This window comes from Rhopilema esculentum, chromosome 5, assembly GCF_057945365.1.
Source record: "Rhopilema esculentum isolate cy_ngs chromosome 5, ASM5794536v1, whole genome shotgun sequence".
Taxonomy (NCBI): Eukaryota; Metazoa; Cnidaria; class Scyphozoa; order Rhizostomeae; family Rhizostomatidae; genus Rhopilema; species Rhopilema esculentum.
Window position 1 is genome coordinate 2,356,207 of NC_142819.1, and position 25,309 is coordinate 2,381,515.

The 25,309-nt window shown below is 35.7% G+C and overlaps 3 protein-coding genes across 6 annotated transcripts in view; 1 reads left to right on the plus strand and 2 right to left on the minus strand.

Moving 5' to 3' along the window:
• Window positions 1–25: 25 nt before the first annotated feature.
• LOC135689414 (uncharacterized) lies at window positions 26–21,760 on the minus strand. The gene is made up of 19 exons (XM_065206631.2): window positions 19,602–21,760; window positions 19,251–19,334; window positions 18,711–18,833; window positions 18,084–18,149; window positions 17,158–17,340; window positions 10,911–10,992; window positions 9,873–9,957; window positions 9,611–9,671; window positions 8,945–9,056; window positions 8,384–8,487; window positions 7,844–7,920; window positions 6,989–7,104; window positions 6,245–6,312; window positions 5,455–5,502; window positions 4,671–4,896; window positions 3,764–3,949; window positions 2,930–3,018; window positions 2,475–2,570; window positions 26–2,034 (listed from the first exon to the last, which is right to left on the minus strand). The coding sequence occupies exons 1-19, from the start codon at window positions 21,645–21,647 to the stop codon at window positions 1,933–1,935; spliced, it is 3,954 nt and encodes a 1,317-aa protein (XP_065062703.2). The 5' UTR covers window positions 21,648–21,760; the 3' UTR covers window positions 26–1,932.
• LOC135689415 (uncharacterized) lies at window positions 12,776–17,163 on the plus strand. The gene has a single exon (XM_065206632.2). The coding sequence runs from the start codon at window positions 12,924–12,926 to the stop codon at window positions 16,809–16,811; it is 3,888 nt and encodes a 1,295-aa protein (XP_065062704.2). The 5' UTR covers window positions 12,776–12,923; the 3' UTR covers window positions 16,812–17,163.
• A 1,403-nt stretch (window positions 21,761–23,163) lies between the features above and the next one.
• Window positions 23,164–25,309, minus strand: part of LOC135689413 (A disintegrin and metalloproteinase with thrombospondin motifs 6) — a 36,981-nt gene continuing 34,835 nt past the window's right edge. For all 4 annotated transcript variants that reach the window (XM_065206628.2, XM_089116251.1, XM_065206629.2 and 1 more), the window contains 3 exons: window positions 24,770–24,963; window positions 24,195–24,300; window positions 23,164–24,081 (listed from right to left, as the gene is read on the minus strand). In XM_065206628.2, coding sequence (XP_065062700.2) covers window positions 23,865–24,081; window positions 24,195–24,300; window positions 24,770–24,963 — 517 coding nt within the window. In that variant the 3' untranslated portion in view covers window positions 23,164–23,864. The remainder of the gene's footprint in view (window positions 24,082–24,194; window positions 24,301–24,769; window positions 24,964–25,309) is intronic.

The window sequence follows — 25,309 nt, forward strand, 5'->3', positions numbered from 1 at the left end:
TATAATGCACAAAAAAGTATAATCGTGAGTGCTTTACGTCAAAATATGATGAGGAAATAAAAGATAGACAATGAGTACTAAAGTAATACGTTACGATTCTAGAATAGGAGTAGCAATTTGCAGTATTTCTTGCAACTGCCTTTGTCCACAGTCTGTTACTGAAGGCTGATAGTTAAGTCTTTCCTAACGAAACACTACTCTTAGAACAAATTGAATTAATACGTTTTGAAAAGGAAACTAACAATTAAAAATGGTCAATATTTACAGCTTTTTAAGGTTTGGGTTAGATATTGTTAAAAGTACGAAATACGTCAAATACTAACACTTTAAAGCGTATGACGCATATCATCGAATTGCCCCCCTCCCCCTGTAAAAGACACTCCCCTCAATGAAGTCTCCACCCTCGAACAAGCTCTCACCCTCAAGTGAGCCCCGACCGATGCACATTTTTGTTCAGTGCATTATTTTAGCCGATACGATAAATAACATATTCAAGCTAAAAATGAAAATCATAGCGAACACTCCAAAGGCCTTCCTTGTTCGAGGTGCTACGGCGTTGGAGACATAGATTGCTCTCACATTTAAAGGCCAATAACCAAATACAGAACTAAATAATGGCAGCAATTTAAAGTTATAGGTTTTTATATTCTGAGTAGACCTTAAATAACAATTGTAGCCCTCAGAATAAGGCCTGGCGTATCTTCTAAGAAATATTTTGTCCCGTAGCTACGATGCTTTTTTTAATTATCCGTACAATGGCCTTGATTTCGGTACTAAAAGCGAATATCTGGTACGTATACATTATTTGGAGCCATCAGTAACATATCTTTGATGTGGATGTCATGAGAAGGAAAGACCAAGGCATAATCTTTAGAAAAAAGCTGGATTAATCAGAAGTATATACTTGTAGTGGACGACATAAGAAGGAAAAACCAAGGCGCTGTCTTTAGAATAAAGGTGGGTTTATCACAGAAATATTGGCTACTAACAGCGAGTTTCCGGTATGTAGAGACACCTCTGAGCCATTAGTAAAATATCCTTGAAGTGGGTGCCATGAGGAGGAAAGACGAAATCTTTAGAAGAAGGGATCTAACGGCAAAATTCATTAACAGTATTTAGGAAACATCTTGGAACAGCCATTGAAATTCGCGTCATGTGAATGGATTGCATTAAAGTCCTATATCACCAATAACTGCGTTATGTAGAAAGGGGACGATTTAGTTTACAATGACATTAGATTTCACATAGAACTCGCAGGGAACCGTCTAGATCACGGGTCTGAACGTTCTTCATATGAAAAAACAGAAAGGAAAGGGCCCATGACCTCCCTGTTATCGCGAAGAGTGAAAATATATACTAGTGAGGAAAATTTTCCTCATATCGCATATTTCACTTGGAACTTTTCAGTCATGTCATGTCATGTCATGTCATGTCATGTCATGTCATGTTATGTCATGTCATGTCATGTCATGTCATGTCATGTCATGTCATGTCATGTCATGTCATGTCGTGTCGTGTCGTGTCGTGTCGTATCATGTCATGTCGTGTCGTGTCGTGTCGTGTCGTGTCGTGTCATGTCATGTCATGGCCTACTTTAACAGTAAACGAAAAAAAAACAAGCGGATGCTTTGAAAGGTGTTCAGAATACCTTTGCCAGCGTCAATGCTATTAAAGCTCAATCTAAAAACCAAACCAAATATATATCAATACATGCTCAGCTTAAAACTTACTCGCTTTTGCATACTACTTAGGCCAAATAAAAGAAAAATTATAATTCTAAACACTAAGGTTTCCAAAGAACGAAACTGTTAATCCTACTGCCAAATAAAAAAACATGTAAAACTACATAACTTTATATTTTCTAAGATACTTTTTAAGTCTTTTGAGTTAAGAAAAGACATTAAGAAAAATTTACAGCAAGATGTTTTGAGCTTACGTTACAGGCAGCTTTGGTGGATATTCCACTTTACATTTCTCCAATGTAGAAATGGCTCTTTTGATGATGAGGGAACTAGATGAACTGGATGTGTTGGCCTTTTTGGAGGAAAAATGAAAAAACGTTGTGTAAATGCATACAGCAAACATGCGACCTTCCTAACGAACTCTGTTTACTGAAGTAAAAATCATTAACTTTTCTTTAAAAATGTAGCAATGATATTTCTATAGAATTAAAATGATATTTGATCTTCTCTAATCAATTATTATTCAGAAATGTATAACTGGCTAAAAGTTTTCTCAACAAGGATGAGACATGCCAAACCTTAGTTATGTCTAGTGGCATTCATTTTACATGTTTAGGAATGTTTAGGAAAAATTGGTATTTGAATTTAAATTCTGCTTGTATCAAGAGAAAGAGCAGTAAACGAAAGGCGAATTAGGGGATTTATCGAATCGTGATCGTGAACTTTGTTATTATCGGTAATTAGACTACAACAAAAATAGTCAGCCAAAATGGGCCTAAATGAAATACTCACAGTCATGTTCATGAAAGCAAGGAACTTATCCAGCGTGTGAGTCATAACCCCGAAGTCTCCATACTGCAAATGTTCATATATCGTCTGCTGATTTTCCTACAATAATAACCGATCAATAGGCGTTTGGATAATAAATATATCCAAATCAGGCATCGACCAAAAAAAGGAATGGCACCTTAGCAAGAAAGAGACCATCCATTGGTAACACGTTGCTTTACAACGTGAATAATCAAAACAAGATTTTTAACGAAAAAGTATTTTATTTTAATTAAATGCTTTGGCATGCTAAATAGCAAAGCACAGAACGAGTGCTGCTATTCTGTTAGGCAACTAAGACAGAGTGTTCTAGTAAGAGCTTCAGTGAAGAAAATAAGTAGAGTTTTGATTGCAATTGTCCTTTATTGCTTGACAAGTTAATGCTTTATGTAACTGTACGCCATTAGGGCTGAACATACCTTGTTATCCTCAGCAAGAAGACCAAGAAGCAAGGCTGCGTATGACGCAATCAAGCTGTCCTCCATATGTTGACCGGCTTTCTGCAATGCTACAAGTAACAACAACAACAATGTCAAGAATACAGTACAGAATTATGCAACATACGATTATACGTCTACTACTGGAAGATTTCTGACAAATTCTTAAAAAACAGCTACTCTTGTTTAGGCTTGCATCAAAAATTTTAAATGATACTAAAGAAAGTAAAGAAAGGTGCTTGATCCGTTAAAACAAATCTGCAAATATTGGAACGATTAGGTCATCACCACTCTTTGTACTCGAAAAGAGAGGAGTAACCTGAAATTCCCATGGGGCATACTCTTTCAATGCTAGGCAGTGGGGTGGCTTGGTTGTCAAAAGATAGGCAGATAGGTTGCCCCCCCCATCAACTGAACAATTGAAAGGGTCTAGCTCTATTTCATTCCCTTTCCAAATAATGGAAAAAATCCTCTAGTATAATTATGCGTAAAATATATTTAGGTCATCGGGTCGCTTTGTTAAAACTGCAGATATATTCCGGATTTTATCCGACTTCAAACTAATTAAAATTAGCAGTGAGTCATATTCAGTTTATTTTTACCACCGACCCGTTGGAAAAAAAAATTTCTAGGGTTATCTGCGTATTTCATAGGAACAATAATGCAGCCCAAAAATTCAACAATCCAATTCTACAATCTTTAGGCACCATGGTAGGCCACTTTCCAACTGAGTTTAGCCTCTGTATACAGCTTTATTCTTATTATACGGAAATAACTGCAAGTTACAAATAAATAGCCCCAGCATACAACACTCACCCCTGCCAATATGTTCAGCTTCTTTTTCAGCTTCATTTTCAGCCGTTGGTGGTTTCTCCTCCACATTTCCATCTTCTGTCGGCTCCTCCGTTACACTGTTTTCAGTCTGGGTTTTGTCTAAATCATCCCCGCAAACGAGGCTTAGCCCATCGCTGCCGACTCGAATGTTAGAGCTATGTAAAGAGTCTAGAATTGATGAAAACAAAGAAGACTTGATCATTTATAGCTGATGGAATACCCCTTATAAAATGTTATTGAAACAAAACTAAGGATATGGAAAGCCCATTAAAAAAACCCAGACAGATAAAATAACTTTGCTTTGATGTCCTGAGCGTGAAATATTCCATTAAGCTATCTGTCATGGCCAGTATTGCGGTTGCCACAAACAAAGGTTAGGGATCATTTTTACACTTGAGCTTAGAAAGTTAGCTCACCCGGGTGAGGTCAACCTTTTCAAGGAACCAGCCACCCGGGCTATCGACATATGGTATTTCGAGTTTTTTTATGAGCAAAACATTTTCCTTTAACAATAAAACTTTTTCACATGTTTTTAAGTCTGGACAACGTTGGTCAACGTTAAGTTTTCGTATCATCAAGAGATTTTGGCGTAAAACTGAAAATATTGCAACGGCCACATCCTTCTAATGGTAGAGGGTGGTAATGATTTTGCATTTAAACTATTCAATTCAAAATTGGGAAGAGTTGATGCTGTTAAGTTTTCATTCTTCTTTTCGATCATACCCATTTGGAATAGTTTGCCTGATAACATAGTTAATCAGTGTAACTCAGAATCCTTCCACAGTCTATGTAGAAACCATTTCAGCAAACGATAGATGCGTAGAAATTTGTATCGACCCGCAATGGGCCGTTAAATGTATTTTTGATGATGATTATGATGATGTCTTACTGTTCAGTTTTGAGAGATCTTCTTCCATTCCACTGTTTTCCTTTGCTGCTTCTAACTTTACTAGAAACAGATGCAACAACGAATCAACAGCTGAGGCCTCCTCTGTCTGGCTCTGCGATTCCTGTTTTTCAGGAGTTTTTCTATCGAATGCGGGCGCAACAACAGCGTTCAAAGCTGCAAGGTTCTTCTTGCTGTACTCAACAAGGTTGATTATCAAACCAAGACTCTAAAACAAGCGAAAATCGTACTAATATAACTACATTTATCAATTCGGCATGCAGCTAATACTGATAAGAAAAATGCAACGCCAATTTGGAGCCTGCCCCAAAGCCTAAGCACGATGTAAAACAAAATGGAAATATAAATATCAACGTATTGCCTACTTTGTTCATATCAAAATTGCCCACATCAATGCATAAAACCCATTCAAATGTTCAGTTTTTAATCTCTCGACCACTAAAATGTTGATCAATTAAATATGGTGTTCTAAGATACTGTAAATTGTTCAAACATGGCTCTTACTGCAGGGTGTTCACGGGCGCTGTCGATTCACATTAACACAAAGAAAAAAACTACAAAATCAAGAGGAATAAAGTGGAAAAATCTTGTTATATTCTATAAAGTATCCTGTGATGTCTTGTCATAATCTTTCTAACCAACAGCTTCGTACCATGTAGTGTCATTGGAAGCTCCTTTAACATATTTTCAATAAATTTTCAAAACTTTCACCTTTAGGTCGTTTAAAGTAAAAAACAAACATTTCGAGTAGAACTTTAATGCTTACAAGAACAGCGACATCAAATTGTTTTGGAATTGGCAAATGCTTGGGGCACTAAAAGAAAAAATAACAGTTCAGCCTCCCGGAAATTGGTTTAATTTGTCAGAAATAAAGCTTCTTGGCATACTGAATACTTTCTTTGAAAAGTAATTAAAATTGCGCTGCTCAATTATTCAAAATATAATGTAGGAAGAAAGTCTATCAATTCTATTAAGTGCATTAAGTTAAAAAACAACAAAACAATTCATCATTCAGACAACCTGAATACAAATCCGGATATCTACTCTACAATCTCTATTTCTTTACAATCACAGTCCAAATCACAATGCAGTGATCCCCCGCACACTTATATCTGGAAGTTTTCCAAAGTTCAAGCAGAGTTGAGTTCGATTACGTGATCAGAGTACAGTATGAAAACTGATCCGAAGTCATGACACCAGTATTCCAAAAAGGTGCCTCCTCCCCAGTTACAAAGGCTTATGACACCAGTATTCCAAAAAAGGTTCCTCCTCCCCAGTTACAAAGGCGTATGTACGTACGTAATGTACGTATAGACAGGATTTTAACGCAAATAATTTGGAGTATCCCTCGGTCTTTATGTTTTACAGAGGGGGTGGACTTTCAAGAAACTTCTAAGTTATAGCATTTTTAGTCTTCCATGCAAATAATCCACTGCATACACAAAAATTTGATCAAGGAAATGCAAGACAAAATCATTTCTCACAGTATTTAAACATGTTTCTTTGGGTGTATGTGAGCTTTGAAGTGTATTAAGAGATAACTAAATAAAGATTACCTGCAGAGCGGTCTTTAAAAGAAGACCCAAAACATCATTCTTCTGACAAAATCGCGTGCTAGCAAGTTCTAAATTGCAAAAAAAGTTTCAAGTCTCGATGCGTGTTCATTTAATCAAATTAAAACCTAACGTGATCAGAAACTGTACGAGAAGATAGGCATTTGGTAGATATTAAACACACTATGCAAGAAAGCCAGCATGCTGTAACAATATCTTACCATGATTACGTAATAGCAGCATATTTATTTTAGCACATGAGCCATTATACAATATGACTGAGAGAAAACTAAAATCGATTTCTTAGAAATCCCCCACCCCACTGCAACAGGTTCCGCAAAGAAAATATTTTTCTTGAGATCTGGAAAGAAAAGCCTATTTTGATAGCTTAACCCGCAAAGTGAGAACCATCCAAAAATAAAAGAATGACAAATTAAGGAAAGAACTAACAAAATGTCCGTTTATAAACGCAAAAGACTATGGAAACCAAAGGCTGGTCATAACATATGGATTATACAGAAACTTAATCATCTCAGATTGATATTTCTAAGGAAACAAAGCGTCCACTAAAATAACCTCGACCCCTTTTTACGTCCATTTGACGGGTAAAGTGACAAACAACAACCTCCCAAAGGCCAAGAGAGGGGAAAGCTGTTGTCTTATCTTTCAGAGATATGTCAATTTATACAAAAAAATAATGGAGACGGATTTAATCAACTACTGCAAAAAAACCAAAAAACAACAAACCATTATCATGCGTAAGATTCAAAAGCATTTTCATTGTTGAAAACCAAAGAGCCTGGACAGCATTCGCACTTTCTTGTTCACTTTCAAATAACGATGCCACTGAAAATTTGAGTAATCTGAGAAAAGGAAATAAAAATCATAGAATGAAATTGTAAAACAAAACAATATTACATTGTAATTAAGGGTCTTTTAATAAAGGGTCAATATATCTCAGCTGTTCAATCTCATTGAACAAATGTACATAAACGAAACAGAATAATACAATTAGATGACATTTTCAATTTGTCACAGCAAGGAAGCTTAGCATTGCTTACAATACAACCCACAACATCAATTGCAACCTTTCCTCATTTACTCTTTACTTAAACCTGCTACAAAATTGTTGGAATTGGAGAACACATAGTCTCTAATTACAATGAAATACATGGTCTCTAATTAGACCAGCACCGAAATTATAAATGCTAGTTTGCACGCGATAACTTAATATTAGGAATATCAAAACCAGAATAACAATGATTCTTGAAGTTATTTCGGTTATTAAGCAGAGTAATTTGCCGGATTTCTTAAAATTTTCTTATGATTCTCCTGATACCATGACACCAGACGTCAATTTTTTCAGTGTTTCTGTAACCTTAAGGAAACCAGAGCTGGTAAATGCAGCGTCTTTAACTAAAATAACCTAAATCAAGGAAATATTATCAAGTTAATGAAAAATCTTGGATAATGTCTCTTCGCGCGACCCTTGTGTGAATTAACTGATCATTTATTGCGGAAACACGGATATTTTCATTTTTATAAGCTCTTTATTGGTGAACACTTTGTTTTAAGAAATTGTTATTAATTGTTTGTTAATACCTTGCACATGATTCGAGTAAAGCCGAATCTCGGTAAGAAACCAAATAGCCTTGATTGGAAGTACATTGAACTGTCACCTGCAACAGACAATTATATATATCACAATAACTGATAGGGAGGATGGAGAATATGAAAGACATATCAATCCACACTTTTCAATAACTTTTGCAATGCACAGAAGATTTATGACCACAGAGGGACATTTAGCAGACAGATACATGGGAAATTAAAGAGACAGAAGGCAACGTATTTGCAGACAGTAGAAGAGATAAGGCCGTGACAGTTTTGTCATTGACTCATGAAATAAGAGACCAGTCTCTGGGAAAATTAAAATTATAGAACGGGCAGATTAGAAGAGGTTCCAACGAAGGATAACAGAGAATGGGATAAACTGATAGAGGGCTAAGGGCTTAGCAAAGGGGATTTATTAAATGTTGATAAGGCGTGGATAAATCTTTGATTTACGGGATTGCCCGAATTATATTGGAGTACTGTAAAGAATCATAAAGGCAATTAACCATTGTATAGAAATAAACCTACATTTTCTAATAATTTCAAGCATCTTTCTATCTGCCTCACGCTCGTCACAGAATCATTTTCAGATGACTTGCCGTTAACTTTCAAACACTTGCTACAGGAGACGACTGGAAGGAAAATACAAAGTTAGCGCAGTTGAAATTATGAGTCGATATTAAATTCTATGGAAACTTTTTACGAACACGAGTTAGGTACAGGAATAAGCCGTGATAAAAAAATTCTTACAAGAAAGAAAAAAAAGATTTGAGCAAAAAAGGAAGAAAATGCCAATAGAAAATATAAGTTAACGGGATAATCAATGAGCAACTTTTAAACCGCAGGAAGAGATAAATATAGGAAAAAGAGAGCTTAATTACCAAGAAGGGATTACTGTATATATACATATAAAATTTGTCTTCAATAGGCAGTTTTAGCAGAATTGCTTCAACCACAGATAAATTTCAAAGAAATCGTTTAAAAATAGAGATAAATTTGTTTGACAACTTTACATCATACTATCAATAAAACTTCGAAATAAAAAAATATTATTTAGAAATGCCAACTTAATGAAAGACAATCACGTACCCGTATCGACCACGTGATCTAAACCACCAAGCAATCTAATTTCGTCTTTGAACCAGGAGCCAGTTCTTTGCAGTGTAAGCGACAAAAATGATTCTCTCGCCAATGATTCCGTCTGGAAGACACAAAAAATTGCTAACTGAGATGAGATGTAAGGAAAAAAAAATAAAAATCCAATTCGAAACAAAATTGACAACTATTTTGCATATCGGGCTGCTGATTTTAGGTGAAAATTGAAATTGAAAGCAGTTATCAATTGAAAAGTAAGGAAGCTACATTTTATTATTCAATGCAATCATTTCATTCTGTCTACTGATATCAATGTCCTATTTGAAAGATAAAATGAATCCCATAGAAAAACCATTTTAATGTTTATCTAAATACGAAAACTGGTGAATTTAATCATTCATTTATCGACAATTATTGAACAAAAAACAATAGCTTTAATAATGGCTATATCTATAACCATTATTAAAACGGTTTGGGTTATATAACGATAAAAATAATGGTTAAATTCATTCAAACAATCTTTTGGCGGTACAAAACTTGAAAATGGCTTTGCAATAAAAGAACAACAGATAAGCAACGACATGGTAAAAATGAATTTAAAGAGTACAGAATATTATGCAATAAGGTATTATAATGAATTGTTGGCATTAATTTACTTACCGTAAGTTTGGATAAATCAAGGTTGTTTACTCCTTTGATCGAATCTTTTCCAAAGATGTCCCTGCAAAAATATTTCTACTTGTCAACCCGGCGTTCTCATTTTAAACCAACGCAAAGCAATGGCCTATTGACATAAATTTAATAACCACTTTGGACACAATTTTGATTATCATATCTAACATTAAAATCATAACATTCTGTATGCTTATACAAAGATAAGAGCTGGGTTTTGATTATGACTTCATAATCTAAAAAAAAATACTTGATTTTTGTGGTAAGTCTAGTCCAGTCTTTTGAGGACTCTTCTTCTGCATCTTCCTTCATTGCAAGCAATTTAAGCATCATTTCTATAAAAAATTCCAAACATTAATGAGCACAAAAACACAACAAATAAACCTAAAAATATATTTAATGAAAGCAACTGTTTACCAGTCTGTCATCAAATGTTCGATGCCGTTAGGCAGAGCTGTACACACTTTTGGTGTAAAGAACAGTAAAAACCGTTGTTTCATGTACACCAAAGCGTAAATATATTTATGCAGAAGGAAAACAAAGGTTTGTAGATTCTAGATTTCACTAATTATGTCAGTTTTACTTCGAAGTAAAAATATATTCAAAATAAGCACTCCTTTCAGATTTCTGAGTTTCCCAAATCCTGTTCTCCATCAAGAATGGTATTATTGAAAATATGTCTTTCAAACAACAGAAGTGGCTTTGATGTCTTAAAATAAAATTAAGTACAGAAGAACAAAGGGCAGTTGAAGCATTTTGCATGCATATTAGAAGTTTCAATGATGGAACATCTCACACAGTGAGAAAATGGGATAACAACTCGTATCGATTGAAATATGTCCCTTGTTGTATCAGTCGCTCGCATTTTTACACATATATTTCACGTCAGATGTATATTTTCATAAATCCTATTCGACACTCAGATAATTAGAAAATCATTCCAATATTTAATGACCAAATGGTGACCTCGTTTTCCATTAAGGCTAATGCTGATGAGAGGCTGGGACCAAAACTGCTATAAGCAAGTACAAACATAGGTATTAGATTTTCAGAAACACGAGCAGCCCCAATCTGCTACACCAAGTCAAAATGCTACACCAATCTGCTACATCATGTAATTTTTAAAAACAGAAGAAAATGTTGTTAATGGAAATTTCTAGCCAAGCATCAAACAGGATGAACGACAAAAATAAGAAAATAATGAAGAAATTAAGCAACATATAAAGGCTTATGAATTGCATTAGAAAACGGGTCAATTTGGAAGAGTAAGGTGTCAATGAAATCATACCTAAGATCGATTTATCGAAATCAATACTCAAGCGATCTCTTGTGAGCATAAACATCAATGCAGCAGTACACAATGCAAGGCGCTGTAAATAAAATAAAAATGAATTGTACTAAGCAAATATAAACGCAATCAGGCAGAAGAACATATAAGGTGCACGCTGAGCAATATCTTTTATTTTCAGTTATATTCAGAAAAATGTGATATTTCGTGTATGAAAGGCTTTATAATGAGACAGTCATTAAAAGGAGCCCTGTATTCAATAGAGAAACATTGTCATGTAAGATGCAATTATAATTATTTCAACTAAACGGCTTTGCGGCTTTAAGAAAATGATTCATCATATATCTAAATTTTCACAAGGACTTTCTTAGTCAAGTCTTAGTCATATTTAAAAATCATTTCATTTTTTACGAAAGCTAAAAGATTTTCTTGTGTACAAGGGTTATTTTGAGGATAGAATTCTCAACACATAGAGTGGCATAAGTTCATAAACCGTAAAAGCTCTATCAAGCCCCCCCCCCACTTATTTACGCCCCCTCTCTTTTAAGCCCCCTCTCTTTGATGCGGACAGATGCGGAAGATGCGGACATTATAACTGATTGATTTTAAGAAACTTTCGAAGCTGCTGGTAAAGTTTTTGAAAACATTTGTATGACATTTTCATAAAAAAATGAATAAGAGCATTTTTATATCATTTTTACATTGAATTATCAATAAGCCCTCTTTCTCTAACAAGCTCCGGGGGCTTAATAGAGCTTTTACATTAAAATAGTTATCATTACATTAGGATAAACAATAGATATTTAAAAAATAGTCCAAAATGTTTCATATTATTAACAGAAATAAGAAAATAAATCTAACGTCAGATTCTTAATATTGAGGTGATTGGTTGTTGCATTAAAGGAATGTGTCGAAACTTGTGACGTCAAATCAAATAAATTACGAATAGTGTAGCTTGTTGGTAATCTTCCTTTGAAAGCGACCCTTTCTAAGAAGGACCCGAATGTTAATAGTCGAGGAATATAGTTCAGAAATAAACGACAATAAAAAAATTGAAGACAGCAAGGTTTGATATGGAGGATATTTTAAAGACTAAAAAGTGTGAGAACGAGCAATCCGGCGAGGAAGAAAGCCTTTTATCTAGATGCTTGGATAATGCTGAAAGCTCAAGGCAAGATATCAAGGGCCTAACTGATAGATGCTCCGAGCTGGTTGGAAACAATTCAAACTTGGAAAAGCAGGTAAGAAAAAATCCGAATGAAAATATATGTATTAAAACTACATAAGGAAAATAAAAATTCTTAAACAGCGTCTACAACGTAGGGGGGCCTTTCTATTTAAATTTCAAGCTTAATCTGCTTAATAATCCATGTGGAACAAACAAGAGAAATGTACCACGAAAGGTTTACATTTACTTCATCATAACTACAATGTTGGTATGGTAATTAGAGGTCGGGAGCAAAAATAATTTGAATCTCAAGACAATAGAGTAGTGGATTAAACCATTCCTATCTTAAACGAATTCTAGTGTTGCATAAAGGCGTAAAAGAAACATTTAGCAAAGCGGGTTTTTACCGATTATTAATGAACTTCAAGGGAGATCCCAAAGTTTAAATAAGCATGCAATGCTGTCAAAGAATTATGCGAGTGAGATGACTTAAATTATGAATCTGCTTTTGCGGCAACAAAAACTTATTTGGTTACAATTATTAAGCTTACGGTGAAACATTAAATGATATGAACACGTGACTGAAGCTGAATCGTAACAGATGTTAAATAAAATCAGTGTTTATATATCCATATTGATTGTAGGCGTAGGTACTTTTAACTATATAGTATGAACAAACCGCCATGTATATATACTTGGGCATTGTGGACCTGTGAATTTCCCTTTGCTATAAAATAAACGTCTTTCAATAGGTTGATCGACTGCGTAGCAAGCTAGATGAGGCAAATGCGTCTGTAGTAGGGTTTGAAGAGCGACTCCAGAGGCAAGTGCGCTATGAAGGCAACATGAAAAAAGTGGTAGCACAATTGAAGGATTACCTGTATATCTTTGAAGATGAAAATAGCAAACTTAAAGAGGACCTTGAGAAAATGGAAAATGTTATCGAAGATTTGCGAAAAGAGAAATCACAACAGGATTTAGCGATGGCTGAAAAGGAGAAGGAAAATAAAGAGATGAAGAACAAAATTGATGCTTTTGATACGGAAAGGTCAAAGTCAAAGTGCAACTGCAAGGAAAAAATCAAGAATTATGAAGCGAAATTTAAAGAATTGTCAACGGAGAAGCAATTGCTTGATGAAAAGTTGCACAACTGCTCGTTGGTAGGGGACGAGAGGTCTAATAAGATTATTCAGCTGACAGAAAGCAATAAAAGATTGGCTGAAAAAGTAGAAAATATACAAGAAAGATTGGACGCCATGTTTGATGAGAAGACCCACTTAGAGCATGAACTTGAACGCAAGAAATTAGAATGTGATGCAAAGGATAACGACTTGGTTGATTTCAATCGGAAGATACTGGCTATGGAAGATAAACTGGCCACAAAAGAGCAACAACACGCGGCGATTAGTCAGAAATTGAAACTATGCATGATGGCAAACGAAAGGGTTGACTTAGAAAGACGAAGATCTGATGAGGATCTGTCTCGAGCTTCTGTTATCATATCTGAATTAGAAAAAAAAGTAAGCACTCACAAAGGCAGTTGTGAAAAGTACAAAGCAGACATTAAAAGTAAAGACAATGAAATTGCAAGGCTAACAGAGGAATGCTATGGATTAAGGAATAAAGCAGAAGAAGGTCGTATAGAGAGAGAAATGCTCAAAGTGAAGATGGAGAACAATGAACATAATTATGAAAAGCTTATTGCAGAGCACAATCGAGCAAAGGCGACTGAAAAAGATTATCAAATCGAGCTGGAGATTAAACGGCGAGAAATAGGCAGCCTGAAAGAAAAACTTGAGTCTTCAAGAAAAAAAATGGCAAACTACGAGCAAGAGAACCATCTGCTGGCCGAAAAGGTTACAAGCATGGTTGCTGATGGGGAGAAATGCAAGGAAGCAAAAACTGAAGAAATTGCAAGATGCGAAGAGAAATACGAGGAATTGGTTCTGAAGTTGAATGCATTGAATAATGTCGTACTGCAAAAAGAAACATTACTTCAATCGTCTGAAAACAATCTCAAGACAGAGAAGGAGCAGTCGTCAAAGTCAATTCGAAAGTTGAGAAAGACGGTGCGTCAATGCCAAGAAGCAGACGAGACTAGTAGAAATCAGCTGTCATCTTTGCAACGAGACAACAACGGACTGCAAGAGAACCTCAACAGACTCCAGAAAGAAAACTCAGAAATAAATGAAGCTCTGATTGTCGCGAGGAACAGCAAAGAAGATAATGAGCACGAAATCATGAAGCTTACTGAGAAGGTGTACGATATTGCCCATGATTTGAAGGAGTCTGAACAGTCCTGCAAGTCCCTGAAAAAGTCTTTAACGAAGGCAAAGGCTGAAAATCTGACCAAAGCGAATGAGACAGAGCTACTTAAGGGTGAAGGAATTGTTCTTAGTAAAAAGATAAAAGAGTTAGAAGAAAGTATCAAAAGGCTTGAAAGTATCGTTGAGGAGCAACGTACAGACCATGAAAATCTGGATAATGAATGTAAGGCGAAAAAAGCAGAGATAGAGAGTTTAAAGCAGGAGCAACGTAGTAATAACGAGCTAATAGCCAAAGGAAAGCAGCATATCAGTAATCTTGTGCAAGAAAAAGATGCTTTGATAAATCGCCTAAGTCAAAAACAAGACCAACTGGAGAATCTGAAGCAAGAACGAAAACAATTGAATCTTTCACTTCAGGAGATACAAAATACTTTGGGAGCTTCGGTGAAAGAAAATGAACGATTGTCAGCAGAAGAGAAATATCTTCTCTTAAAAATCGAAGATATGCTGAAATTTACAAAAACACTGGAGAGCAAACTACATGAAAATGACACAATGATATCCCAACTTGAAGAAAGAAATGCGAAATTAAACTTTGAGAAAGACTCTCTTCAGCTAGAGGCAAAAGATTGTGCAGCAGAAAAACGCAGGTTGCTTGATAATGAGAAGTACCTTCAAAAACAACTTAATGAAAAGGAAAAACTGGCGGCTGAAGCAACAGATGGCTTAGAAAAACTAGGTAGGCAATTGCAAATAAAAGAAGATACACTTGTTACACTTGACAATGACACCAAGGAACTAAACAGGAAGTATAGTAAGTTACATGATGAATTCTTGGAAACAACTGAAAGAAAAAAAGAAGTAGAAAAAGATCGCGATGAGGCAAGACAAAATGTGATACACTTGAATAAAATTCTAACTGAGCTCAAAGGCAAAGTTGAGGTTTTGAATCAAAGCCTTGAAGAAGCAAGGGAAGAAAATGATGCAACGAAGAAAAAGTATACCAAGAAGAAAATTGAAGCGAAAGATGCTGAGCAAAGAATCAATGAGCTTGAAAAGACAGTAACAAAGTTCGAGGAAGAGAACAAAGAACTTAAGGAAAAATCAAACGAATTAGCAAACGAAATTCAGAGATTAGAGGCTGCTTATTATGAGATTAAAAGCAAATGTGAAAATATTGAAAAAGAAAAGAAAGAGGTGATGCAGCGAGAAGAGGAGGCGGCAAACAAGATACATAAACAAGAAAAGGATTTCGAGGCATTGATGAAAGAAACCAAGAGCATTTCAAAGGAGTTATTGAAAGTGAAAAAGAACTACACTGAAACTCTTGGTGACGTCATCAACCAAAAATATCTGATTGATGAGTTGTCAGGGAGCCATCAATACGAACATGCTCAGAGAAAGAAAGTAGAAAAGGCCATCGAAGAAAAAGACGATGAGCTCTTTGAGATGAGACAAAAAATTACTTGGTATGACAACGAGCTTGTTAAATTGAAGGGACTTTTTGAAAGCGAAAAGGGATCAAGAATTGAAATTGCAAACGATATCAAGAAAATTAAGATGAACTGCGAGGCCCTAGAAGAAGACAAGATTCGTCTTACGAATGAAAAAGAAGAGATTGAACAGCATCTGAAGATACGCGCCTCCCAGGTTAACAAATTTTTGGTAGTTGAGCAAGAGAAGGTTGAAGATATGCGGCAACAACTCGATGAGAAGAATAAAGATCTAGAGAATTTTGAGCTAGAACTTGCTAGGAATAGGGAAACCTTTAAAAAGCTGGAAGAAGATCTTCAAGAAGCAAAGAAAGAGTCTCTAGGAAAGAGCAATCGCATACAGGATTTAGAGAAAGACTTGAAAACATTATCAGACGACCAAAAAACACTGACAGACTTAATAGAAGACTACAAAAACAAAAGTAGCACCAACGAAGATCTGATCAAAACAATGCAAGTGATGGCTAACAAAAATGAGCTGGAAACTGCAGAGCTGAAGGATAAAATAAGCTCACTTGAAAAAGAAACAAGGTTCTTAGAGAAAGTAAAAGAGTCGTCAGAGAGAAGACTGCAGATAATTGAAGAAAAAGCAAAAGAAGCCGACAAGAAATACAAAATACAATGCGGTGAAGAATGTGCGCTGAGAGAAAGTCTAAAAACAGCGAGATGGGAATTTCTTAAGCTGCTTGAAGAGAAAGAGTGTATCGAGGAACAGAAACATGTTCTAGAGATAAAGCTTCTTCAGGGTGACTCTGTTCATAGTAGCAGAGGTGCAAGTCACGGAAGAGAAATGTACTCTCTCTATGGAAAAAGTACAACTAGAGACGGCAAACGGATGTCAGCTGACAAAGAAATGACTCCTATGTCAAACAGCAATAGGCCAATCCGACTGGATAGCAAGTTTACATCCCCTGGGAATCTCGACTTTGATTATGAAGACGACGAGGAACTAGCAGCAATACTGAAACTATAAAATCTTTACATATAGCAAAACAAACTCAGGCAGAATTTCATAAAATAAAAAGTTAATAGCTTAATGTACATAGCCGAAACAAGAGAAACAAAAATTTGGGTTTATACTGATAAATAATGGTGGAAGTAGATAATTGGCATATTCAATAACGGATTTTTTATATAATGAATTATAAATTGAATGAAAAACTATTTCACTCACTGTTGTTCTACATTTTTCATTACGCAACATGGTTGTGAGTACAAGGCATATGATGATAATTGGTAGCATGTGAAATGGTGGAAGATAAACATCCGTTTTTAAAAAGACAAGATTCACTGCCGATTGCAAAAATGGGAATAATTACCTGGTTATTTGGTGCATCAGTCAGCTTCTCAAAAATCGCAGCAATAGTGCCATGAGCTCTAAGATTCATCCTGAAAGCAGTTTTTGCACACTTTGATGCTAGTTCAATAAGGCTCAAGCACCTTGTTGAAAGCGAGTTGGTATCAGCAATGCCATCAAGAAGGTATTCCACATCATCTTTGAACTATTAGGTAAAAAATGAAATAAAAAAATTTAGAAGTGATACCAAAATCACAATTATTCTGATGGTTCGGTAGATGATTAAAAGGATGCTAAAATTTGAATAAAACGAACACTTCTTTCTGGTTATGGTTACTTTCAGTATAGCAACTCTATTTACTCATGCTGACACTAGAAGAAAGGGGAACCTAACTTGAAAGAAACCCATGTAAACCTGTCAGCAGGGAGAACGCTATTTTAAAAAGATACCTGGACAATGACAGCATTTGGTTGCAAGCATACCCTATAGTTAAATTCCTGCCACTTACTATATTATATAAAGCAACATAAAGAGCAGTGAACAACTTTGTAACATAGTGAACGGAAATATTACAGTCACTTTTTTGAAAACAGGAAAATATCCTGCTGTTTTATTGTAAACATTTTTTGGGGAAACGGTTTTGATTGACTGCTTCGATACAATAAATTATCAAGTGATAAAATTAGATGCAAAAAAGTGTTTTTTCTTAGCTGGTTTGCCAGAAAAAGTTTCATTAGCTGGTTTGCCAGAAAATGTTGTTGGGGCAACCAAAAGGCTACATACAGTCTACAAATAAGTAAGCAATAGACTAAATCATGGGCCATTAGTCCTTTAACCCTAAGAATCAGAAATACCTCATTCACTTTCTCTTGTTTGTCTTGATAATAGCACTTGACTACCAATCTCTTACACGATAAAATCTTATATTAACCTATTTGGTGACATACCTGCTGACTCTCTCCAAACTCAACACTCTCTTGTGCCTGTTTTGTATTCCGCACAATTGTAAAGAGCTAGAGAAATGGAGAATAGGAAATAAATCTAATAATTGATCTGGTTAGGGTGAAGATGTGATATAAACTATAACTGATATGCTTGGTTTAAATTATTCTTAATATCATGCTACAGCTAGGCCTGGGAAAGGAAAGGCCAAGATCTAAGCAATTATCAATTATACCATCTGTAAAGTGAGCTGAGGGGAAAAAGATAGTACCATTTTGGCATGCAGTAAAAATAAAGTTGATAAAAAGTGGTGGGTTGTTTGCTTCAGAGTGAATCAGTTTAATACTAGTTGTAAAAAAAATTACAGCATATTTTGAAATCATAACTGGTGGAACAATTTTTTTGCCAAAAGAGATCTGAATCACTTCTTTTGTTTTTTAGCAAATTTTATACCATGGGGCTGAGTATATTCATTGAAGTTCTTGAGAATTTTGCTGGAAGTTCTGCCTTTTATGCAAAGGCACAAATTCCTTACATTGAGAATGGAGCTTTTTCAAAATTTGAAAACATTTCAAAGTTCAACAATTTCAAGAAAACCTTTAAAAAAATTGCTTATAAGCTATCACACTAACTTCCTTTTCATCTTTTGTCACTCTTAGGGAATTTTCATCTGGTTCTAATCCCCAAGGTAAGCCAAATGGAACAGCAGCATCCATGTCCTCTTCATCATCATCCCCTTCTGTGGAACATGTTGGCTTAAACAGAGCAGTAGCATTTATAAGAACCAGAAAACAAAGCATACCAATTCAAACCTTTCCCATTAAAAAATCTTGAAAAGAAAGATGTACATTTTGCCAACATCTGATAAACTGTTCCTGTTTCTATCTTTATTTGTCATTATTTTATAGTCAAAATCAAACATTGTAAATGGGGAGAGGAAACACTGAGTAGCAATGATGATGACTTTGTTCAAAAACTTTTTTCAAACATTAATCTCATTAGAACAAAATCAATATACCTAATCCTTTGACACTCCAAAGTTAGAGACGTTATGAGTTGGAAACTAATAGATAAATTTCACAAGCCTAATTTGTCACACAATCAGATTGATCAAAGTGAACTAAACAAGTCATCAAGTGAACTGAATAACAGAAAAATAACAAATGACATACCAGAACTGAAATTCTTCTTAACTTTGCAACTTTTCTTGGTGAGAGTGTCTTTTTATTATTTTTCAAGAACCATTTGAAAGGTGACTAAAAGTTGATCAAATTCAACATTAAAATCTAAATAAAGATACTGTGTGCAAATATCACAGGTGAATATTTCTTACTTTTAAAATTGTGAAATATTTAAAAAATCATTCAAAACCGATCTTAAGATTTTGAAATGTAAGCTGTTAGAAAAGGAAATCAACATGTTTGAGAATAGATAAACTAAATGGAACCCTTAAACTTGAATTTGGAATAAAGAATATCTAAAAAACAAGAATACCATGGAGAAAATACATCTAATATGCTAACCCCTGTCTCTGTTGAGCTGCTTGCTCTGCCGGATAGATCACTTTCATTTTCAGATGAGAATCTAACTTTTTTGGGTGTCATTTCCTGTGTTGTCTGTTCTGCTAACATTTCAGCTTCGGTGGGTGAAATGAACTGATTGTGAACTTCATCTTCATTAATTTCTAATGTATCTGTTTCAGAAAAGACTTGTGAAACCAAGGAAGATTCTCCGGCATCCTCACTAGTTTTTATTTGATCTGGATCAATATGAGAATTAGAAACTAAATGATCTTTTGAATTCTCAGTTAACTTTTGCTTTGCAGGTCTGCCTCTCTTTCTTTTAACTAATGGTGCCCCATCAATAACATCAATGACATTTTGCGCTGTCACTGACAAATTGCCTGTGTCAGTTTCGTTTTCCAGTTCTAATGGGGATTGTCTGAAAAGTTCTTTTGCAGCAGGCGACTTTGGTTGTTTGTTTGAAGAAGATTTCACATTTGATGTCTTAGTTTCATTATTAGTTGACTTTTTTGGTCTTCCTAGTGGTTTTGGTGATTTATTTTCATTCCCAGCATCCCTTGGTAATGTGGAAGCAGCCATAGGAACTCCATTCATTACTGGACTTTCAATTTTGTTCTTTGGTGGCCTACCACGCTTTTTAGGTGTATTTGCTCCTTCAAATGAAATAGGACTCTCTGGGAGAAGGCCTTTTTTACTGGTAATCTTTGGACTTGAAACTGCTAAGCTTTTGTTTTTTGGGGGCCTTCCAAGCTTCTTGGGACTGGCTGCATCTTTAGATAGGGGTGGGCTTTTAATAACTAAGTCTTCACTGCTTTTCCCTGACACATTTGGACTTCCAGGTGACAATATATTATTCTTTGGAGGTCTTCCTCTTTTTTTGGGACTAAAATCATTTTCCACAAAGGCTTGACTTTTCTTTATTTTGCTTTCTTTGACAGTGGTAGTAATTTTTGGACTTATAGTCATCAAGCTTTTGTCTTTTGGTGGTCTGCCTCGCTTCTTTGGGCTAGCATCACCTTCAGACAAAGCTGGGCTTTTCTTAATGTTGTTTTCTTTAACACCAAAAGCAGTTTTTGGATTGGTAGATAATAAGCTTTTGTCTTTGGGTGGTCTGCCTCGCTTCTTTGGGCTAGCATCACCTTCAGACAAAGCTGGGCTTTTCTTAATGTTGTTTCCTTTAACATTAAAAGCAGTTTTTGGACTGGTAGATAATAAGCTTTTGTCTTTGGGTGGTCTGCCTCGTTTCTTAGGGCTAGCATCACCTTCAGACAAAGCTGGGTTTTTTGTATTCTCGTTTTGTTTAATATCAGATGTAATTTTTGGACTGAAACTTATTAAACTTTTATCCTTAGGTGGTCTACCTCGCTTCTTTGGGCTAACATCACTATCAGACAATCCAGGGCTTTTGTTTCCAATTTTATCATTAGTTCCAGAAATACTCTTTGGGCTTAATGTTCCTGGACTTTGGCCTTTTGGTGGTCTACCTCGCTTCTTTGGACTAGCACCATTTTCAGATACAGACGGACTTTTCTTTGCCTTTTGTTCTTTAGTTGAAAATTTTACGCCTAAGTTTGGGCTCTTAGCATCCATCCCTGAAAAAACACTTGACCCATTTTTATTCACATTACTTTTTTTGGATGTTTTAACCTTCATTTTTACTCCATTTTTCTTAACCGAAGATGCTAATTGTTCCTGCTTTTTCTTCTTTGGAGAAATGTACTCTGATGCTGGTGCAACCTCTTCATCCAAATCTCCGAAACCAAAAGGGTCCTCAATTTTTCTCTTTCTTCCCTTCTTTTTTGGAGCTTGTTCACTCACTGTCTCTGGAACAGAAAGTACTGTCGGAGCAGTTATCGATTTTTTCTTCGATCGATGAGGCGATTCAGCAAATGTTTCTATCAGGGGTACCTTAGCCCAAATACTTGGCCTTAAAACTTTTACAACGCTGGATTTCTTGGACTGTACTTTTGCCTCGTCAAAAGCTGGGCATGATCCAGTTCCCCAGGCAAGTTTCTTGCCATATGTCTTCTTCACGATTTTCGCCATTGCCAAGACCGATCTGTCTTAACTATTCCAATGAAACTGTTCCATTCATACAATGCCAGCCGAGGGAAGACCAAGAAATCGACCTGAAACAACAACACGAGACAGAAGAACCTCGATTGCGGACAAGATTTTCAGGCTCCTTCGCAACGTCCGAACGACAAGGGCACAGAATGACCAGGACATTGCTACCGCGGGGCGTGGAGGGATGGGGGGGGGATGTGACACCCCTTAGAAATAATTCCATTGAAAATACGAGGAGTTTTATGCCACTTAGGGGTGCTTCACCTGCAAGTTTTCTGACTTTTTGGATGGCCTACCCATTTTGACATGGTTGCCAAGTTCACAGGAAATAATACCTGTGAGATTTCATGAGCTCAGCTAGTGAACAATGGAACTGTGGTCCAGGATTAGGGAAAGAAGAATCCCGAATTTCAAAAGATCTGGAGTGCTCAAATGGCTTAAAACTAGACCATTTGTCAGAATGCCACATTCACATTTACATTTAAAACATTCCAGAAAAACACAGAGAACAGGCTTTTAAACGTAAGAACAAACAATGGAAGCAATGAACACTAATAATGTATAATACTGATACATTAACGCGTTTGACAATCATTCACGGAACAGGTCTGGGCAAGTGATTGTGGAATGGAATGTGTTCAGCAACCACTGAGGCGTTGATCTGAATTGAAAGAAGAATGAGGCCCAGGAAGAAATCCGCGAAAAAAGTAACTCCCGTCGTGAGACTGTGAGAAGGGGTGAATATCTGTGAGTCTCACGGCCAAACCGTGAGACACGGCAACCTTGTGTCCGCAAAAAGGCCCTGAGCACCACCCCCTGGAGCACAATCGCTTATGGCCCTGCACTTGACAAAAAGCCAAGCTAAGAACAGCTTTTCTACACTTACTGGTTGATATCAGAAATGAAATAAATCCTGCAAAGAATAAACTTTTACTTTTTCGAGAGTCCTTGGGTCTTATTTTAATTTTAATGTAGGAAAATAGGCTCAGAAATCATTATTTTAGGTTCTTCTCAAATTATACAATTATGATCAGTGGTTAACGGCAACAGTTGCTGATATTTCATAACAATTTTACTTTTCATTTCACCACTCATTTAAAAGCTGTTGCTGCTTTAACTCAAATTCTAAAAAATCTCGAAGCAGGAACAGGCCTAATACTGCAGCACCAATAGCATCCACCTTTATCCGGCCTTCAATGCAGGTATCTTTCAAAAAAGGCTGACTTCTGGCAAATGATGCTTTTGACATGTTATAAAAAATGTTGTGTGTTATCAAGGATACAGGAATTGATGCAAAAGGAAAATAACACAGACGTCCTTGTTAATTAAGAAGGTCAATTTCAGAGGCGCTGCCATAAAAAGGACGCTGTGGCTCACTTGCCCCTCTAAGTTGAAACCAGTTACTGAAGAACCCAATTCCTTAAACGTGTCTGAAACCCTACGCTTGTTCTTCCAAGTATTGCAGGAGTAACGACGAGACAGAAACGCACGTGTTAGGTTTTCACGATAAAACTACTGAGAGTTTACACTTGTCGGGTTTTGCTAGATATCAAAGACTTGAGACTAAGTATGTCATTACATTCAAATACAACTAAGAAAATAACTTTTCAAGTATTTCAAAACTTGAAGGGATTTTAGAAAGGGACACAGCCACCCAAATTTCAAACAATAATCTTTCAGAAGTGTCCTGCTTAGATACACAGATGATATTGTTGATAATTAAAAGCTCTATTCATAACATTTCAATGTCTTTTTACTGCTCAATAAATTAAGAAGAAGAAGATGTGTCAGTGTGTTAATTCTTTGAAAAACCGCTGTATAAATCGGTTGCTAAAATGTAATACTAAAAAGACGTTGAATTGGCTGTCATATTTGATTGAAGAAAGCAATCAAGTGAGCACATCTTTAATTGTCACCGGAATCCAGTACACCCACAATCTGCAAAAACTGCGTCGTCACAACAATTTAGGAAATATCACCTCCAGCTACAGTATTATGCTAAATTCAACAAGCTCAAGTACCAAGACCGATAGAATTAAGAGATTCACCAGATATTTTATCGCTATACCAACATTTATTGCATATATATTCCAGAAAATAGATTGTTTTTCAAATTCACCATAAATTGATAACCAGCACCTTTAAACATTAAGAGCATAAATAAATATTTTGGCGTGCCTGCTAAAGTTGAATTATTTAAACAAAGGAATAAACATAATACGAGTTGATTCCGCCCAGTCCGTGAACACATGCACTTGATGCTCCATCCTCCATGTATGTGAGTTGTGCAGAGGGGCCTGACCAGCATTCACCGTGGTATTGTATACCAAATATTGTGTATCCACGCATCGATGCCATTTTGGCACATTTTGAAATCACGATTTCAGCTGTTTTCTGATCGATTGCTTTGTCTCTAAAATAAAGTATACATGAAAGCTTTTAATTTGCTCAAAGTCCATTAAAAAGTAAAAATTTATTCGGCAGTAAAACATACGAAATGAATAGAAATAGAAATTATGGACTTACTGAAAGATATGCCTCAAATTATCTATCAAGTAAGGCAGCGGTCGTGGTGAGCTCAAATTATCTGCAAAGCATCCCATTGGCTTGACTGCAGGTAATCTTGTCGTTGCTGCGAAAAAGATTCTTCGTTTGAGAAAGAAGATATATTTCTTTTACATATTTATACAATGAAAGACAAGCTGACAAGTCTATATGCTATAAGTCGTTTTCAGTGTTAGGGGAAGTGCTCACCCTCATTTAAAGGATGTTGCTTATTAGCTTTTAATTACATTTTTAGATGGCATCAAAAAAAGATGCTAGATTGTTGGAAAATCACTTGGGTGCAAAGTTTTAGAAAAATTAAGTCGTTTGTTCTTTGCCCAAGGTCGACAGAAATGTCAATCTCTTCGTTATTATTATAATCATCATCTTCACTTTAGTAGGCACTCATTCTCCATCATTAAATGGAGACGGGGTGACAATTCAAAGATTAACTGTGAAACCATGTTATGGTAAATTAGACAAATTTGTAGCACAAAAGAAGAGGGGAATATTAACTTCTTATTTGAGTAAGTTGGTATGAATCAGATATTACTCACCGATAGGTGCATTGAATACATAAATATAGTTCACAAATTCTCCACCAGTGCCCATGTAACAATTATGTGAACTTCCACTGAGAAAATATTTCGTTTTGTTCGAGGCCCAACATTCACCGTAGTATTGAACTCCAAAGAATTTGTAGGAGGCTGCCTGGCGCGCACATGATTTGACAGTTTTAGACATGTCGTTCCTTGAATTGAATTAAATTGATAAATTTCAGCACATCTATTTTGTTGTTAGAATAACAATTCTAAAATTTTAGAATTTAGTAAATCTTTTGCAGCAAAAAGTGTGTTTATGCAGTATTGATATTTTTCAATTTTTTGGACAGAAATATTTCTTACAAATTCATGCTTTTATCTCATTATAGATACTGATATTTTCTTTTCTTCATCCAATAAAAGGTTTCTTCTAACAATCAAAACTATATTCTGTTTCTACTGAAAAAGAATCTTGTTGAAGACATTGCCACGAAAGCAATTCTAGTCCTGTAGCTTAAGTCATGCATTGTAATGCTAGCTCTAGTAAAATATTTG